This window comes from Anabrus simplex, chromosome 6, assembly GCF_040414725.1.
Source record: "Anabrus simplex isolate iqAnaSimp1 chromosome 6, ASM4041472v1, whole genome shotgun sequence".
Taxonomy (NCBI): Eukaryota; Metazoa; Arthropoda; class Insecta; order Orthoptera; family Tettigoniidae; genus Anabrus; species Anabrus simplex.
Genome location: NC_090270.1, coordinates 349,322,430 through 349,342,660, shown reverse-complemented (window position 1 = coordinate 349,342,660; position 20,231 = coordinate 349,322,430). Strand labels below are relative to the sequence as shown.

The 20,231-nt window shown below is 37.9% G+C and overlaps 2 protein-coding genes across 7 annotated transcripts in view; one reads left to right on the top strand and one right to left on the bottom strand.

Moving 5' to 3' along the window:
- The window catches only part of LOC136876021 (gastrula zinc finger protein XlCGF57.1), a 101,784-nt gene extending 83,303 nt beyond the window's left edge, over window positions 1–18,481 (bottom strand). For 2 of the 4 annotated variants that reach the window (XM_068228174.1, XM_068228176.1), the window contains exons 1-2: window positions 18,387–18,481; window positions 12,054–12,125 (exon numbers count right to left, since the gene is read on the bottom strand). Coding sequence is in view for 2 of the 4 variants with exons in the window: in XM_068228176.1 (XP_068084277.1) it covers window positions 12,054–12,062 (9 nt within the window). In the remaining 2 variants the exon portion in view is untranslated. Of the gene's footprint in view, window positions 1–12,053; window positions 12,126–12,293; window positions 12,333–18,386 lie in introns of those variants that run through there. The other 2 variants (XM_068228175.1, XM_068228177.1) reach the window with 1 other exon arrangement.
- Window positions 18,482–18,749: 268 nt separating this feature from the next.
- Window positions 18,750–20,231, top strand: part of LOC136876022 (zinc finger protein 391) — a 101,525-nt gene continuing 100,043 nt past the window's right edge. For 2 of the 3 annotated variants that reach the window (XM_067149631.2, XM_068228171.1), the window contains exon 1: window positions 18,750–18,835. The gene's annotated coding sequence lies outside the window, so the exon portion shown is untranslated. The remainder of the gene's footprint in view (window positions 18,836–20,231) is intronic. The other variant, XM_068228173.1, reaches the window with a different exon arrangement.

The following is a 20,231-nucleotide window of genomic DNA, read 5'->3' as shown; positions in this document are numbered from 1 at the left end:
AATAAACTTAGGAGGACCAAATACAGAAAAGATCGAATTGAGACAAGATATAGTGGTCTGAGCATCCATCTTTCTCGTCGGGAAAATCCAAGTAAAACGGGTAAAACCGTCAACACACACTAGTGCAAATAGATTTCCTTTAGAGCTTAATGGGAACGCTCCGACATAATCAATGAACAGTCTCTCCATTGGTTTAGTAGGGTGAGATGAGGACAACAACCCAACACGGGTATTCAAACTAGGTTTACTTATACTGCACAGTCTACAAGCTTTGACCATTTCCCTCGTGTGAAAATCCATATTCTTCCATATGAAATGCGTTCGTATCTTTTGACGAGTTTTGAAAACACCTAAATGTCCTCCCATGGGGGAGTCATGGTAATACTTAAAGATTTCAGGGATGAGGATTTGAGGACACACAATTTTGTACTTATTGTCATGTCTGGCCTTGCAACATAGGACATTGTTAACAAGCTTATAAGGCTTAACAACGTTACCATCTTCAAGTTGTTTAACAATGGAACTAATTTCAGGATCACTAGCTTGCAATTTTGACATATCATGGAACAGCAACGGGGAGTCAGTTAAGATAGCATTAATGCAATTGAACTGGCAGGCAGAATGGTTAGGAAGGGAATTGACATCAAAATCAGGAGGGTCAAGAGGCTTTTCACCAAACATCCTACTCAATCCATCAGCTACAACATTTTCAGTACCACGGATGTGGCGAACATCAAAATTAAAGGCGGAGATGCGAATTGCCCAACGGGTCAATCTACCCGTGCGCTTAGGTCTATTTAATACCCAACTAAGTGCCATGTTGTCAGTTTCAAGAAGAAATTTAGAGTGTTCTACATACATGCGGAACTTTTCAAGGGAAAAAATAACGGCCAAACATTCAAGTTCGTATATGGAATACTTCATTTCATCTGAATTCAGGGTACGCGAGGCATAAGCAATGGGTCTCCTACCTAGCTCATCTTCTTGGAGGAGGACACCAGCAACGGCAGAACCAGAAGCATCAGTTTGAATAATGAAGAGTTTTGAGAAGTTAGGAATAGCCAGGACAGGGGCGTTTGCCAGAGCAGATTTAAGTTTATCAAAAGCAATTTGTTGAGGTTCCTTCCAGACAAATTTAACATCCTTACGCCGAAGGGCATTAAGGGGAGCAGCAATTTGGCCAAAATTTGGGATAAATTTTCGGAAAAAATTGGCCATACCAACGAAGCGGGCTATTCCCTTCTGATCCTTAGGTACTGGAAAATCATAGATGGCTTGGGTTCTACTCTGGTCCACAGCTACACCATTAGGCGATACGATATGACCCAGGAAAGACATACGAGGCTGCGCAAAGGAAACTTTAGATCACTTGACAGTGAGACCAGCTTGCTTAAAGCGGCGAACCACTTCCCTGATATGAGAGAGATGTTCCTCAAAGGTTTCCGAGTACACGACGACATCGTCAAGATAATTGTACACAAACCTGAACTTAATGTCAGACAATATGGAATCTAGTAGTCTCGACAACACAGCTGCGCCCGTACTGAGGCCAAACGGGATTCGTTCGTACTCGTATAAGTTCCAGTCCGTGATAAATGCGGTTAAATGCTTACTTTCCTCGACCAGAGGGATCTGGTGATACGCCTGATTGAGATCAAATACAGAATAAAATTTAGCACCATAGAAGAATGAAAAGCAAGTATGCAAGTCAGGTAGTGGAATTGATTGCAAGATAATCTTCTTATTGAGAGATCGGTAGTCGATCACAGGCCTGAAGCCACCTTGGGGCTTAGGGACTAGGAAGATGGGGGACGCATAAGCAGAAGTTGAAGGCCTGATAACTCCTTCCTCAAGCATCTTATCAATAATTTCTTTCAGAACCTTCATACGTGGGGGAGATAGACGATAGGGAGGAGATCGAACAGGGATGGTGTCACTCACATCAATTTTATACTCAAGCACATTAGTTACCCCTACCTTATCCGTGAATACCTCAGGAAATTCATCACACAATTCATGTATCAGTTGAGCTTGTTCAATAGTTAAATGACTCAGGTCACATTTTTCCTCAGTAACTTGGTCGTGTGCATCAATAGAACAGAGATGTTTACCAGAACAAGGGAGATAATTGACCAATGGCAGAGCATAATCTGTACAAAACTTGAAAGACAGACAACGATTATGGGCATCAAGAATTAATCCTACGTGAACAGCAAAGTCGTAACCAAGAATTACATCATGCGATAATCCTTCGACCACAATGAAATTAAATTTCCAGGTGACATGATTAATACGAATTTTGACCTTTACATAACCTTTAACATTCAAGACAGAGCCGTTTGCGGCATGAAACACAGTTGAAAGGGGCTCAAGGTTCGGAAATTTACAGACAGATTGATTTTTAGAAAACCAAGACCAATTAATAGCAGAGGTAACACTGCCAGAGTCCACCAGTGCAAATGTAGGCTCATTATTGATTTCTACAGGAATAATCGGAATTTTAGAATGGACACTCCCTGAAATACTTTTACAGTCACCAGGACAAACAACATCATTATCATAGACATAAGTATTATCATGGTCATTCAAATTACTCATGGAGGGGCTTGCGTTATCAGTACTTCCACCTAGTCAGATGCGCTGATTAGTATTACTCAAGTTGAAATTAGCAGAGGGAGGTGGATAATTTGGCACCGGGTAAGCAACGCCTTGAAATTGGGGGCTAGGAAAATTACTAGTAGGCAAATTCTTCCTCTTTACCAATGGGCATTTGTTCCTCAGATGGTCTTTAGACCCGCAAGCAAAACATTTTTTTGAAACAGCACCTAAACTACTGGCGTTCAGACCAGAGGACTGCCTAGGAGAAGGACCAGTTGGAGGGGGTACATTAACAGGTCTACAACTATCACCATGTTTGGCTTCTTCAGCTTTAATACAAGCCACTTTCAGCTCACTAAAGGTTTCAGGACATTTCCTAAAGGACAGGTATGAACGGTACTCAGGGGATACACCACTCATTATACTATCTACCATATTTGCCTCATCAATAGATAGCCTGAACACATTACAATAAAACTTAAGGTCATTGACATAGTTAAACAGGCTTTCAGAATACAACTGTACCCGAAAACAATGTTTTGCAGTTAAATCCTTGAGCGCTCTGAATGGTATAAACTTCCTTAAAATTCCATCATGAAATTGGTCCAAGGTAGTATCACCCGAACAAGCTTCTAAGATCTCAGATTTAAGGATACCAACACAATGGGAAAATAGGGTTCGGAATACACTGGAAGAGCTAAGTTTAAAACAATTTGCGGTCTCTTTTACCTCGACCAGTAATCTCAAAAAGGACACTGTTTCCTCAATTGAATCAATGGACAACTTGTTAACCCCTTTAAGCAAATCACAAACAGGGTTCACATTATCGCACCTTAGCATGCCAGGATTATCAACCAATAATACAGGTTGGCCATGAAAAGCAGCTAATGAGTGATTACCCAAAACAGAGCTAGAAATGGGTTGGTTAAAATCATGAGCAGCAGAAATATTGGGGTCATTATCTTGAGAACCAGCATTAATATTAATACTTCCCAATTTAAGAGTTTGCATGATGATGTTCAAATCAGCAGATATGTTAACAGCCCTAGTTAGCAACACAGTACATTGGTTCAGAGTGGACCGATCCATTTTTAAGGTACACAGATCCTGGAGGCGATTTGTGTAATGCGTTACACGAGCTATTTGTCTCTGTACCTGGTACTCTGAAGGTTGAGATGTTTTAAAGGCTTCAGTTAATTCACTTATTTCATCTAAGGCATCAGTAATGAACAAAACAGACTCACCAATCTCTGCTTCTGACATGTCAGGTACAACAATGGGGAGATCAGCAATTTCTGAAAGTAATTCTACAACACCCTGGATAGTACCGGATGGCTTCCTACCACGAATCTGCAACTCATAGCTTAACTCCAGCTTCCGCAACATTCTAGGAACTGGCAAGGGGCGAGACTCCATGATTGACATGAAACAGACAACAGTTAGATTAGACTTTACACTTGGTCTTACAAATACAAGTTTAAATACCAGTTATTTTATTTTTAGCAACTAGCAATGTTGACCTGGGCAACTTATCAAGGTGTTAGAATAACAACAACAACAACCTCAGCGAATTGCTACCACTCACTACTGCAACCTTACCAATTAGTAAACCAAACATTCAAAAGAAAAGCACAAACATCAAGAAGAAAACAAGCACAATACTTACCGAAAGGCAGTAGCATAAAATATGAAGCGTGGAGGGCAAAGGCGAGAATAAAAAGGCCAGGGTCTTACATAACTTTGACAGTTTGCCAGGTAAATATTGCTAGCTACTAAATGACACACCAGATAAATTTGAAATGAAGAAAATTTACTAAGCAAATGTAATTTGAAAATGGTATAAAATAAGAACAATAAAAATATATATATATTTCTTTTTCTAAAATTTAAAAATGCAATCAAACTAGATGAGAAAAACAGTATTTTAAAATAAAGTTGAAATTAAGGAGAAATGAAGCTCACATTAACATAGGCTTCCGCCGAAATTAAGGTTTGAAAATTCATTAATAACTCATTACCTTACATGTAATTAATCTCATAATAGAACCGTATTGAGGACAATATATTAAAATTATAAAATCCTTTTAATCACAACCACCTACTCAATACATTATATTACTCATTGAATTATAAAATAATCATGAGGTGTCTTAAATAAAGGAACATGTTTCGTTCGACATAGCGAACATCATCAGCCTTAATTTACAAGGATTAGGTCAGGGCCCTGAGCTGAATGATAAAAATTGTTAAAAGAGTGACAATACCATAATAAAAAGTAAAATGATAACATTAAACATGAAATTATAACAATATGTACAGATTAACAGCAAGTATGCAGAGGAATATTTTGAATGATGGTAGTCTATAAAGTTAAAACAAACATGAGGTTGTAAAAGTAAAAAGATATAGATATAGTAGATCTTAAATTATATGTCAATGCGTGAAGCGTGGATTAATTGTTGACTATGGAGTTCTTAATTGAGCAAAACAAAAGTTAAAATAGAGTTTATTGAATAGTGCGAGTCAAGCTGAGTCAGTTAAAAGGCGCAAAGCGACGAAGCTAAGGTTGAAATGACGCAAACTTCAGTAGTTAGGAATTCTGTAGGAGAGCCAACACAATGCCAACGTTAGCGAACACCTCACACTAGTCCCAAGGATTTCTAACTCCAATGTGCATAATCTGCTCCATCCATTCTGGTTTGCTGGAACTCTCCCTACTTTCAAGTTATAGTTACTTAACGAGTCCACATTGGTGTCCTACGTTGTATAAGTTTAATTCTACTGCTAGCGTGTAAATACGGACTAGTTCAACCTGTATTTCCTTCTGGCATTGTGTTGGCTCTCCTACAGAATTCCTAACTACTGAAGTTTGCGTCATTTCAACCTTAGCTTCGTCGCTTTGCGCCTTTTAACTGACTCAGCTTGACTCGCACTATTCAATAAACTCTATTTTAACTTTTGTTTTGCTCAATTAAGAACTCCATAGTCAACAATTAATCCACGCTTCACGCATTGACATATAATTTAAGATCTACTATATCTATATCTTTTTACTTTTACAACCTCATGTTTGTTTTAACTTTATAGACTACCATCATTCAAAATATTCCTCTGCATACTTGCTGTTAATCTGTACATATTGTTATAATTTCATGTTTAATGTTATCATTTTACTTTTTATTATGGTATTGTCACTCTTTTAACAATTTTTATCATTCAGCTCAGGGCCCTGACCTAATCCTTGTAAATTAAGGCTGATGATGTTCGCTATGTCGAACGAAACATGTTCCTTTATTTAAGACACCTCATGATTATTTTATAATTCAATGAGTAATATAATGTATTGAGTAGGTGGTTGTGATTAAAAGGATTTTATAATTTTAACTCATTACCTTACGTGCAGAAAATAATATTATTTAAAAATTGGTTGCAACCGATATGCGGGCCCGCGATATAAAATCACTTTAAAATTGAAATTTGCTACACTATTAAAATACTAAATTACAAGACGCACACAAGGACACACAAAAAAGAAGAAAATTTAGTGGCTCCAACCGCAAATTAACATTACTCCAAAGAAACGAGCTAGCTGAAAACACAATAAAATAATAGCGCACAGCAACCCCAACAAAATGAAGTATATTAAAGGAAATTTACAATTAACGGTGCGCTCATAAAAATAATTAAAGAACACTGAAGCACCCAACAGAAGCTACCCGTTACCGACGCGAAGCCAAGATCCCATAATAATCATCAAAGCCACCCAAAAATTAGCGTATCATCAGATTAGATAAGAAGGGGTGACATGACGTAATAAAGACAAAAGCAAGGAACCCAAACAATGGGAGAAAAGATAATAAGACAACGAAAGAAAACTCCCATTATTAAACTTAATTTCGACCAGCAAATTTCAATTTTAAGATTTTAAGTTATTAAAATAATAATAATTATTATTATTATTTATCCAAGAGGTGATAGTACCAGTTTACATTAGCTCTAGTTAATCAATTTACCTGCAGTTTACATACTCTAGAACAGAGGGGGCCGTGGAATGCGCTACGATGCGAATATGAGGTGTCATTAATAAAGGCCTGTAACAATGCGATAATAATCACGTACAGATAATCAGCCACGAAGGCAATAGGACTAAAATCAGACAGCAAATACCACCAACCAGGAAAAAATTATGGGAGAAAACACGCACCGAAATGAATTACAAAAAAAATAAGAGTAATAATAATAATAATAATAATAAGATTCATCATCATAATGAACATCAAGAAACACAGTTGGCAATAATGCACACCGACAAAAACGTAAGATAAAATCACTTACACAAAATATCACCTCATAGATGCATAACTAGCGATCCCGAGCTCCCTACATTACATTAAATTTTCTTTTTCCAACGGATTCAGTTCAAATATATATCAAATTTTGCTTACAAGGTTACACTATACCAAAATTGTCGTTTATAATGTTGCTCATGTCCACGATGAAATTACTCACACTAGTGCCTGAACGAACGGGATCCCTTCAATAAATTATAATTTTCAGTACTTACTTGGAGTTAAGATATCCAACTTACGAGACACTTGAAACTTTTCATACCGATAACGGTTAACTCACTGCACCAAGTTTACATGTTACATTAAGAAAATATTAAGGTTGGAGCACACTGGATAACTTTCAAAAAATAACAGGGCCTAGCCCTAACATTATGGTTTAACCGCCGGAGTCCGGCTCCATAGTAATTGCTTTCCCTTCTTGCCAAGCCGTCCGCTTGGGAGCTTCACACAACAAAGCCATCTTGGAGAGTCGCGGCAAGCAGACTACTGCAGACTACTGAGCTCACACCGAGCTAGGCGAGTAGCCAGTCCCATAATTCAACGCGTGCACCGCGAAGGTGCGCATAAGTTACAAAATGATAATTCAGCGCATCACATCGTCCAGTCAAATGCCTGACAATAATGGATAAATAACTTGAATTAAATTGGTCTGGTAACTTCCACAGTTAGGAAACAGTTCCAACAATGGCCGATAATACAGATAACGGCTGGATACACAAGTCGACATGACAGATGAATAAATAAATACTCTTAGATGCTTTGATGTAATAATTCAGTTATGTCCAGTAAATATTAGTTCCCATTTTCACATTACAAAAACATAAACACAACTGCCCATTCCTCTCGTAGAATTTTTCAATTACCTGGCGCATACTGAAAATCTGATCCTGACAGCCTCTCTGTGGTCTGAAACCACACTGGTTTTCATCGAACTTCCTCTCAACGACTGATCGCACCCTCCTTTCCAGGATGCCAGTGAATACTTTGCCTGGTATACTAATCAATGAGATACATCGATAGTTGTTGCAATCCTTCCTGTTCCCTTGCTTATAGATAGGTGCAATTACTGCTTTTGTCCAATCTGAAGGTACCTTATCAACACTCCACGCTAATTTTATTACTCTATGAAGCCTTTTCATCCCTGCCTTCCCACTATACTTCACCATTTCAGGTCTAATTTCATCTATTCCTGCTGCCTTATGACAATGGAGTTTATTTACCATCCTTTCCACTTCCTCAAGCATAATTTCACCAACATCATTTTCCTCCTCCCCATGAGCTTGGCTGTTTGCAACACCACCAGGATGATTTCCTTTTACATTCAGAAGATGTTCAAAATATTCCCTCCACCTCTCCAGTGATTCCCTGGGATCTATTATGAGTTCACCTGAATTACTCAAAACACTGTTCATTTCATTTTTCCCTCCCTTCCTAAGATTCTTTATTACTGTCCAGAAGGGTTTCCCTGCTGCTTGACCTAGCCTTTCCAGGTTATTACCAAAATCTTCCCATGACTTCTTTTTGGATTCGACAACTATTTGTTTCGCTCTGTTTCTTTCATCTACGTACCAATCCCTGTCTGCCTCCGCCCTTGTTTGGAGCCATTTCTGATGAGCCTTCTTTTTACGTTTACAGGCTGCTCTCACTTCATCATTCCACCAAGATGTTCGCCTTTTCCCATCTTTACATACAGTTGTTTCTAGGCATTCCCTTGCTGTTTCTATTACAGCATCCCTGTATGCCACCCATTCACTTTCTATATCCTGAACCTGCTTACTGTCTACTGTTCGAAACTTCTCACTAATCATATCCATGTACTTCCGTCTAATTTCCTCATCCTGGAGACTTTCTGCCCTTAATCGTTTGCAGACAGATTTTACTTTCTCTACCCTAGGCCTAGAGATACTTATTTCACTACAGATCAGATAGTGGTCTGTATCATCGAGAAATCCGTGAAAAACTCGTACATTCCTAACAGATTTCCTGAATTCAAAGTCTGTTAAGATATAGTCTATTATGGAGCATACATTTTAAATAAATTGTAACTTGATAAGCAAGTGAGGTTCCACAATACGAGCGTCACGTGTGCCTACGTGTTCCCCTCCCCTGTGCCTTTGTTGAATGGATAAACGTGGTCTTTGGACCTGTAGTGAAAATAATCTGCCGCTCAAAGTCTTGCTGGTTATTGACAACAATGCTCCTGTTCATCCTCCAGGCCTTGAGGCCTTGATCCCATAAGTACGACTTACTGGAGGAATTCAAGTTCGTTAAGATTAAGTTCCTTTCTCCCAACACTACTCCAGCCTATGGATCAGCAAGTCATTTTGAACTTCAAGAAGCTATAACCCAAAGCACTATTTCACCGATGCTTCGAAGTGACCAAAGGAAGAAACCTTACCCTCCCTAAGTTTGGGAGAAATCCTTTCCCCATCGCAAACTGCTTGAAGATCATCGATTAAGCCTGGGATGGAGACACCAAGAGAACTCTCACTTCCGCTTGGGGAAAGCTGTGGCCTGACTGTGCTCTTGGACGTGAGGTTGAGGGGATTGTTAGTGACAATGAGCCGCCGATTGTTGATGAAGTTGTGTCTTTAGAGAAGACTATGGGGCTGGAGGTGAATGACGTGGGCATTCAAAAGCTGATGGAAGAACATAACCAGGAACTGACCACAACGAACTTATGGACCTGCATCGCGAACAACTGGAGGAGGTTATGGAGGAGATCTCGTCCGGGGAAGAGGAGGAGGAAAAGTCAATGGAAACTCTCACTTCAAGTGAGAATCAGGAGAAGTGCAAAATGTGAGAAACAGTGCAAAATTATGTAGAGAAACACCACCCGAATAAGGCTGTAGCAGTGCGAGCGATGAATCAGTTCAATGACAATACAATGTTACATTTTTGTGAAAACCTCAAAAAGAGGCAAAAGCAACAGTCATCGGACAGGTTCCTCGTTAAAGATGCATGGAATGAAAACAATTCCAGTGAGTCAGTAACTCTCCTCATGTCATCTCGTCTCCCTCATACCAACAATGATTCTATGGTAATGTAAAGTGCACTTTAATTCGTTTTATATTATATTTTGTTATAGAAATGGTATGAGAATAAATAGTTTTGTGTTATGGACGAATCATCTGCGTTTCAATTGTTTCTTATGAGAAAACTTGCTTTGATATACGAGCGCTTTGGATTACAAGCATGTTGCCGGAACGAATTATGCTCGTAATCCAAGGTCCCACTGTAGTTGCATTTCACCTTCTACAACTAGTAGATTACAGAAGCATGCCTCAAATCAACGCATGAAGCAGAATATTTCCAATGCATTTAATATTTTAAGCTTTAGACACTTTTGAGTTTTAATGGAATTTACGACTCAGACTTTTAATACAATAAGTCAACTAACAACTGTTGTTTTTTTTTAAAAACAAGGAACTTGAGAATTTTAGCCAAATCTCGTTATTGTGAATATATTACTGTGTTTTGGACGTCTAGAATTAACGAATATCCCAATTTTAGCACTGTCATTTAAATTGTTAAACTGTTCGTTGTGTTTACAAATGCCTATGTTTATGTGTTTTAACACTTTGTTTTTAGAATCATAATTAAGTACAAATTAGTTATAAGCAAATTAACAATGACAGGTCTTACCATTCAGATAAATTACAAAGGCTGAGGATGCTTGAAACCAAGCGAAACATGTCCCTTTTAATGTAGTGTTGTAGTTTAAGTCCATAACTTTACTGGCTCAGGAGCATTATGAACCAATGGCCCTGTAGCATTTTACTTTAAAATTTAAAGATAACATTTAGTCATTTTAAAATGAAACTAATTACTACGGATTTTCAAAGTACTCTACGTAAATGTATTTTTGGTGATACAATACACATTTAACCTTTAATTAGTCCCTCACGGAGATTTCCTCCGGGCCGATTACATTTTGCACGGTACTGAACTTCCCAGCTGAACTGTGGGTCTCCCCATCCCTATACCTTTCTCCTTGTTCATTTGGACTCGTCCTGTCAGCATTTCGGCGTGATCGTGCATCCTGTGTGCGAGTGTGGGAGCACTGTTGTGACTAGTGAGATCACCTGGATGTTTCATCCGTGTGTGATTAAGTAAATTACCTCATATTTTAGTGCATAATTATTTATTTTGGAGGTCGATGACCTTGTTGTTTTGTTTTTCTAAACTTATTTTAGAAAAATATTATTTCATATTTCATGTGATGTGATCGTCGTAGGTAATGGCGAGTCTCACGAATTTAAGATCATAAGATCATTCGACATAGTTAGGGTCTACATTATTCTGCTTTTAGATCAAACAAACTGTGTAAAAATAACCTACAAGCACTTAAAAGGTTTTCCTTTTAATTATACCGAAGAATACTCCAACAAATATTCCAAAACAACATCTCAAGGGACGAAAATGACGCGTATTTTCAACCCCGGAGGTTACCTCCGTGCGCGACTAGACAAGGGTTAAAAGAAATCTGAAATATTTTCATAAAATCTGGCAAGTTAATTGATTATTGAAAGGCAATGTTGAATTTTTGTTCATTATTATCACATGAAAGAGGCACGGCACAATGCCATTAAACAAATGTATATAAGTTTGTATTTAGTAACTGTCAAACGAGAACCCTACCTTCATTCATGCTGAAAGTCACTCAAAACCCCGGAGTGGAAAGAAACGAAGCAATGACCATCAACATGGAGAGCAAACATATTTACTGCTGTTACACTGGCCACAATCGCAATACTACCTTTAGCCAAACAATGGAGAAAACTGTCTGCTTACCAACCACTGCTACGACCTAGTTTGCCTAAGAGCCTCATAACGACGAATGGCTCAAGTGAACTTGAAGAAGAAGTTGGCCACAAGGAAGCACATAGTATTCCTGATAGAAATGTTGTTGATTTATGACAATGGAAAAGCTTTGAGGGAAAAGAAACTCCAACCATCATGATTCTGTGCTATTATTCGCTCAAAGTTGATAATTTTGACTTTGCATTTATTGACTCATTTTGTTTTATCTCATGCAAAAATCATACTTACATTTTTAAAATGTCAGTTTTGTAGGAAATGTGAAAAATGAAGATTGGTATTTACCTGGCTCATCCTGTACTGGACAGCTTAGACCCTCGAAGACAGAATGTCCTTGAAAATGTCATTCACACCTTTCTGAAACACCAGAATCACATATAACTCTAAACTTGACCAGAAAATTCCTCACAAGCCTGGGAAATGTATATTATCTAGAGATGCCAGCAGTGAAAGCTTCCGGTAAGCATCATTGACACGTAAGACATGGAACATATTTAAAAACACTTTTGAATAGCGTCCACTCACCTCCTATCCCTTACACTCTTACTACGTGTATCATCAGCCTGGATGGATCAATTAGCTGAGTCAGCCACTCATAAAATGTTACATGTCTCCCACTAGGAATCTACCATCCTAACGTCCAATTTGACATCCTTTGAATTTCTGATCAATCAATACTGATCTGCATTTAGGGCAGTCGCCCAGGTGGCAGATTCCCTATCTGTTGCTTTCCTAGCCTTTTCCGAAATGATTTCAAAGAAATTGGAAATTTATTGAACATCTCCCTTGGTAAGTTATTCCAATCCCTAACTCCCCTTCCTATAAACGAATATTTGCCCCAGTTTGTCCTCTTGAATTTCAACTTTATCTTCATATTGTGATCTTTCCTACTTTTATAAACGCCATTCAAAATTATTCGTCTACTAATGTCATTCCACGCCATCTCTCCACTGACAGCTCGGAACATACCACTTAGTCGAGCAGCTCTTCTTCTTTCTCTCAATTCTTCCCAACCCAAACATTGCAACATTTTTGTAATGCTACTCTTCTGTCGGAAATCACTCAGAACAAATCGAGCTGCTTTTCTTTGGATTTTTTCAGGTTCTTGAATCAGGTAATCCTGGTGAGGGTCCCACACACTGGAACCATACTCTATTTGGGGTCTTACCAGAGACTTATATGCCCTCTCCTTTACATCCTTACTACAACCCCTAAACACCCTCATAACCATGTGCAGAGATTGGTACCCTTTATTTACAATCCCATTTATGTGATTACCCCAATGAAGATCTTTTCTTATATTAACACCTAGATACTTACAATGATCCCCAAAAGGAACTTCAAATCAAATCAAATCAAATCAAAATCTCTTCATTTGCAAATGAGGTGTCTACCTCGGTGGCAAATGGTACACTAAAATACATTATTGTCAAGCACTAAATATTAAATTAACAAGAGAAGAAAATTTTCCTATAATACAATATTATACAATTTACGCTAACAATGTTTTCTATTAAACACACAGCTCATCCTTAATAAATTTATATTGTTTACAAAATTCTACTTATAATACCTCCTGTACTACTTACAAATATAGTCAACTGATATACAGTATGTGGAATTACTTCAAATGATACTATACAACTGGTATCAGATTAATATTTACATTGCATTTATTTATTTACTTTTTTTTTTTTTACCCGTTCTGGATCCTAAGTAGCATAACGACCTGCTGCGTCTTACCCAGAGCACCTTTCGCCACCACTTTTCAGAGTTCCTGAAGGGCCTTCACAGCTACCGTAGCGGTCCCAGGGCCCTCGAAGTCCCCACTGTACTTCACCCCTACAGGCAGTCCCCTACTTTGGCTGTCCAAACTCCTTAGACCAGGGGATGGATTTAATTTATTCACACACATTTTTTTTTTTTAATTTACAATAACTTGCACTGGTCGAATGCCCTCTAACACTTCATTTATTTTCTCTGTTGCTGTTTATTCTCTTCTTGAATATCTGTACAGATTTTGGAAAAGGATCAAACACTACCCCTGGTAAACTGTACCACTCCTTCACACCCTTCCCAATGAATGAAAATTTACCCCAATCGCTTCTGCTAAAATTCCTTCTAATTTTATATTTGTGGTCAGTCCTGCCGATATAATTATTTTCCAACTGAAGCCTCTCACGGATATCACCCCATGCTTCTTCTCCCATTTAGGCTCTATATAAACCTATAAGTCTAGTTTTCTCCCTTCTCTTACTTAAAGTTTCCCACCCAAGTTCCTTTAACATTTCTGATACAATACTCTTTCTCCTAAAATCCCCTGTTACAAATCTTGCTGCTTTCCTCTGCACACTATCTATTTCTTTTATTAGGTATTCTTGGTGAGGATCCCAAACACTGTTTGCATATTCCAATAATGGACGAACCATACTCAAGTAACTTTTTTCTTTTAATTCCTTGTTGCATCCTTTAAGTAGCCTCATTATGACATGTAACGATCTGTATGCTTTCCCAACAATGTCATCAATATGACCCTTCCAGTGCAAATTACTTTCAAATCTCACACCTAATTATTTGCACTTGCCATCTTTTGGGATAACTAGCTCGTCCAAAGTATATTCAAATTCAGTTTTAAAGCTCCTGTTTGTAAAAGTTGTAACAGTTATTTGCCTCCATTAACCTTCATATTATTTTCTTCAACCCATTGTTGGATACTTTCAAGGTCCCTTTGTAATTCTGAACAATCCTCAATGTTAATTATTTCCCTATAAACAATTATGTCATCTGCATACAATCTTATTTTTGATGTTATATTGTTCCCTAAATCATTTCGTATATTAAGAAAAGTAACGGACCGATTATACTACCCTGTGCAATTCCCTTCCAAACTTTCTCTTCCTGAGATACATTATTTACTTTGACTTTCTGAACCCTTGAATTTAGAAATGTTTTTATCCAACGTGTAACCCTTATGTCCAAACCTATTCCCTCCAATTTCTTTAATAATATTCCATTTTCCACTCTATCAAAGGCTTTGGAAAGATCTATGGCTATGCAATCTAACTGACCTCCTGAATTCAACTGATCTGATATGTCCTGCTGAAATCCCACCAGTTGTGCCTCACAAGAAAATTTCTTTCTAAATCCATACTGGCTCCTCATGAACCAATTTTTATCATCACATATCCCTCTGATGTACTTCGATATTATCTCTCCAGTATTTTACAACTATACTGGTCAGGCTGATTGGTCTGTAGTTCTCTGGTTTCCTCTTATCACCCTTTCCTTTATAAATTGGTATTATTATAGATTCCTTCCATTCCTTTGCTATTACACTATTATTTATGACATAGTCAAAGAGAAATTTTAAACAGGCACTATGTACCACCCCATTGTCTTTAATACCTCCCCAGTAATTTGATCACTTCCTGCTGCTTTTCCTTGCTGAAGCAGTTGGATTTCTCTGAAAATATCTTCGTTTGTGAATGAGAAGCTTCTTGTTTCCCTCTGTGTCTCTCCCTCTCTATCTTCTGTTTCGGTTTCCAACTCCTGACAATCTTCTACTGAATCTCTAAATTCCCTACTAAATAGGTTTGCTTTCTCAGTATCTGTTAAATAGTGTTCACCCCCTTCTCCCACCATTGTAGGAATTTGGATTCCTTTTCCTTTTTGATTCCTGATATATGAATACAGCTTTTTCCATTTCCCTTTGTGGTCATTACCCTCTGGAAGTATGCCATTCATATAATTCTCTTTTGCTTCCTTTTTCACTCTATTCAGTTCCCTCATTAGCTGTTTTCTAGTTTCTCTATTCTTCCTACCCTCTTTGATTTTCCTGTTATTGAGACAAGTCAGTTCTTGTACTACTTGTGTAAATCCTCCCTCCCAAATTAACTTATTTGCCAGTTTCTGTTCATGGGCTTCACTTGCAGCTCCATTCCATTCAACTTCAGGCAAATTTAGATCTCCCCCAATTATTACCATATCATTATTTTTGTTTTTATGAGTATAATCTATTATTTTCTCAAAGATTTCCATGTCTCTTTCCTCTCTTCCAGGCCTGTATGTTCCTACAATTCCCACCTCCTTCAAATTATCACAAACTAATTTTATCCCTAATATTTCATCCCTTTCATCGGTAAACCATTTATGTGAATAGTAAGTTTCCTTCACCAGAATAAACACCCCCCGTCCCTTTTTATCTCCTCGGTCTCTACGATAGACTGTTTACCCTTCTGGAAATACTTCTGTATTACCCACCCCTTCTTTCAACCACGATTCCACTCCTATCACCACATCAGTCTCATAAGATTCCATCAATGTACCGAATTTTAATTGTTTATTTACTACACTACAGTTTACCAAGAGCAATCTCAGACCCCCTTCCTCCCTAAAACTTGACTGTTGCAATTGGGTAACTTGAAATTCCTTACTATCCCGAGTTTCTTTTTCTAGTTGACTGAGCCAGCTTGAAGTACACTTTCACCCCATCAACGCAGTAATTAAAACTGAGAGGACTTTTCCTATTTGTGAAACTCACAATCTGACTTTTAACCCCGTTTATCATCATACCATTGCCTGCTGTCCATCTCACAACATTTTCGAGGTCATGTTGCAGTTGCTCACAATCTTGTAACTTATTTATCACTCTATAGAGAATAACATCATCCGCAAAAAGCCTTACCTCCGATTCCACTCCTTTACTCATATCATTTATATATATAAGAAAACATAAAGGTCCGATAACACTGCCCTGAGGAACTCCCCTCTCAACTATTACAGGGTCAGACAAAACTTCACCTACTCTAACTCTCTGAGATCTATTTTCTAGAAATATAGCAACCCATTCAGTCACTCTTTTGTCTAGTCCAATTGCACTCATTTTTGCCAGTAGTCTCCCATGATCCACCCTATCAAATGCTTTAGACATGTCAATCGCGATACAGTCCATTTGACCTCCAGAATCCAAGATATCTGCTATATCTTGCTGGAATCCTACAAGTTGAGCTTCAGTGGAATAATCTTTCCTAAAACCGAATTGCCTTCTATCGAACCAGTTATTAATTTCACAAACATGTCTAATATAATCAGAAAGAATGCCTTCCCAAAGCTTACAATGCATGTCAAACTTACTGGCCTGTAATTTTCAGCTTTATGTCTATCACCCTTTCCTTTATACACAGGGGCTACTATAGCAACTCTCCATTCCTCTGGTATAGTTCCTTCGACCAAACAATAATCAAATAAGTTCTTCAGATATGGTACTATATCCCAACCCATTGTCTTTTGTATATCCCCAGAAATCTGATCAATTCCAGCCGCTTTTCTAGTTTTCAACTTTTGTATCTCATTGTAAATGTCATTGTTATCATTTGTAAATTTTATTACTTCTTTGGCCTTAGTCTCCTCCTCTATCTCGACATTGTCCTTGAAACCAACAATCTTTACATACTGCTGACTGAATACTTCTGCCTTTTGAAGATCTTCACATACACACTCCCCTTGTTCATTAATTATTAATACCCTTATAGGGTCATTGACATTTTCATCGTTGTATACATATTAAAAATTTTAGCCATGTATGTGCCGTCAGGGCAGATGACGTTTGCTCGATTGTTGCAGGACCGGACTTTTTAAATCAGAGCGGAGCAAACCTCACGTTATGTTTCTGCAAATGCTACTATAGTACTATAAAGAGAATAAAGAAACGCTATTTTACCCAGTTAAAATACTTTTATGATATAAAATATTAGAACTTACATAAATTGATAACTACGGGCACATAGAAGTAGTGACCATGTTGGTGCAATGCTACAATGTAGACCATACGTGGAGGGATTAATCACCCTTGCTTGTTTCTGTGGTACTTAGTAGTGTCTAGACCCACTTTTGCTACCAAAACACATTCTGTAACTGAAAGTGGCATAAGTTATCAAGAATGAGAAAGGCACATGACATGGTGGTTATCTCTGCATGAGAAGCAAACTAACAGAGACTGCATGACAAAGTAAGGGTAAAGTGAACTTTTAACCCTTTTAATGTACGTGTTGGTATAATTTGTATGAATTTAGTGTTCATCAAACAAGTGTGATTTGACTTCTTTTTATCATAGTTCTTCCGGTAATGGGTGGCCCTCTATTCATGTGGGTCCAATGTGTCAAACTGTTAACATATGTATGTGGGGAACAGGAGTATTCTGTCTATTCTGATCTAGGCCTATCTCCTTTAAGATCCTGGTTTTCATTCATGATTGATAAAAATCTTCTTCCTGTTCTTCCCACAGTTGTGGGATCGCGGGTGCGAACTGTGTCGCACATATGGAATTGGCCCTGTTTTACGACCGGATGCCCTTCGTGACGCCGACCATATGTGGAGGGATTAATCACTGTTGCTTATTTCTGTGGTGATTAGTAGTATATGAAAATGAGAGTGGTGGGACAAACAAAAACAGGCAGTCCCCGAGTCAGAAGAATTAATCAGACGCTATTAAAATCCCCGACTACGCTGGAAATCGAACCCGGGACCTCTGAACTGACCATACAGCCAATGAGCCGGGCTGATTGAAGACTAAATATCCAATGATAAATCACAATTCCATCCAGAAACAAATGTTGATACCTCTCAGGTTTGTGTCAAATGACCAATTCAGATGATTCCCACAGACAGATGCAGGGTTAATGTTGCTTGTTCCGGTGCATTTCCTGTTTAAATCGATCTTCATGTTCTTCGGGTGCGAAAAATACGACCCGGTGCTAATTAATTCTCTCTCACTAACAAATAAATGGCTTTACAATACGCCTAGTTCGACAGCGGACGCATTCATTTCGCACCAATTGAATTATAAACATACACTTTTCGTACCGCCCACATATCTAAGTCATTAATGCGTGGTGATTTAAAAAACTTTTGTGAAGAGGGCAACATTTTATATTCATCGTAAAATCTCTGATAAAGCAAAAGACCCTGACACATATTTGGTTGGCAGCATTGTGACCAGTCACACTTCACGTCGTGTGAACACACGGAGGGAACATTGGGCACAGTAGTGGCTTACAGGAGTATCGAAGGTAAGTTGGCAGTGTTTTGAATTTTCAGAATTGTTGCTGTATTTCAGGAACACGCCGATACGTAGGCTAACATCGTGTATCTCACAGTAGACTACTATTCGTGTCTCTTCTTGCGTTTCTATCCCACAGAAGCTTAGGTACCAATATTTACATAAAGCAGTTTGGCACTTGCTGTCCTTTTCTGATCTGGGTTAACTTGCGAAGCGGACAACTTTTGTTTTACCACATTAAAATGAGAAATATTGTCACAACATCGAAATAGAAGACGTGTTTTAAACTAATATAATTACATAAGCCATGAATTCAGTCACTACTATACGGTACTAAATTTATGAAAAACAGGACAATGTGCCCTAAAGATGAAACAAACCATGATGCCATTCTCAAGTCAAAAGGAGGATCTTCTTTATTGTCAGTGAGGTACGATAAGCCAATTGAATTATATTTAATTAATCACAGTAATACATTTAGCCAGAAAAATGTATATTTTGGTCCTTGGACTACGTACATAGGCTACATCTTCATTAATGTTGTGCCTATGAGTGTTCAGTCTGCAAACATCTGTGAATTTACACATGTCGAAATTGTCTGTCTGTAACTACTTCTCCACCTCTTGTCTTTAAATTGTTAGAAACTGAGTTTAAATATCGTTTCTTGGTATCTCTACTTCTCTTGCCCTCAATGACGCAGTCCATTATTGCTCTCCCTGACCTGTCCTCCTCCATTCACCTCACATGACCCCACCACCGAAGCCAGTTTATATGTACAGTTTCATTAAATAGAAGAGAATAGATTTATTTATCATCAACAGGTTATTTGCCCAATTAAAGAGGATTCAGTAAAACATAATAATATACAACAAATACACCATAAGTAAATAACACTAATTTCCTAAAATAATAACCAAGTTCAAACTAAATCTAGAGACCCTCTTATATGCATATTTACAAAACCTAAAATAAATAAAACTCAATCTCCTTAAATAATTGACATTATTAAATTACATCTAGTAACATTTACATATTTACATATTTTTTTTTTTTTTTTTTTTTTTTGCTAGTTGCTTTACGTCGCACCGAGACAGATATGTCTTATGGCGACGATGGGATAAGAAAGGGCTAGGAGTGGGAAGGAAGCGGCCGCGGCCTTAATTAAGGCACAACCCCAGCATTTGCCTGGTGTGAAAATGGGAAACCACGGAAAACCACTTTCAGGGCTGGCGACAGTAGGGTTCGAACCGACTATCTCCCGAATACTGGATACTGGCCGCACTTAACCGACTGCAGCTATTGAGTCATAGATATCAAGGATAATTTAATAAAAAACCACCTATTCAATACTTTCCACGTTTAATGTGGTTATTATCTACATGATTTTATGTAGACTTATTTGGTCA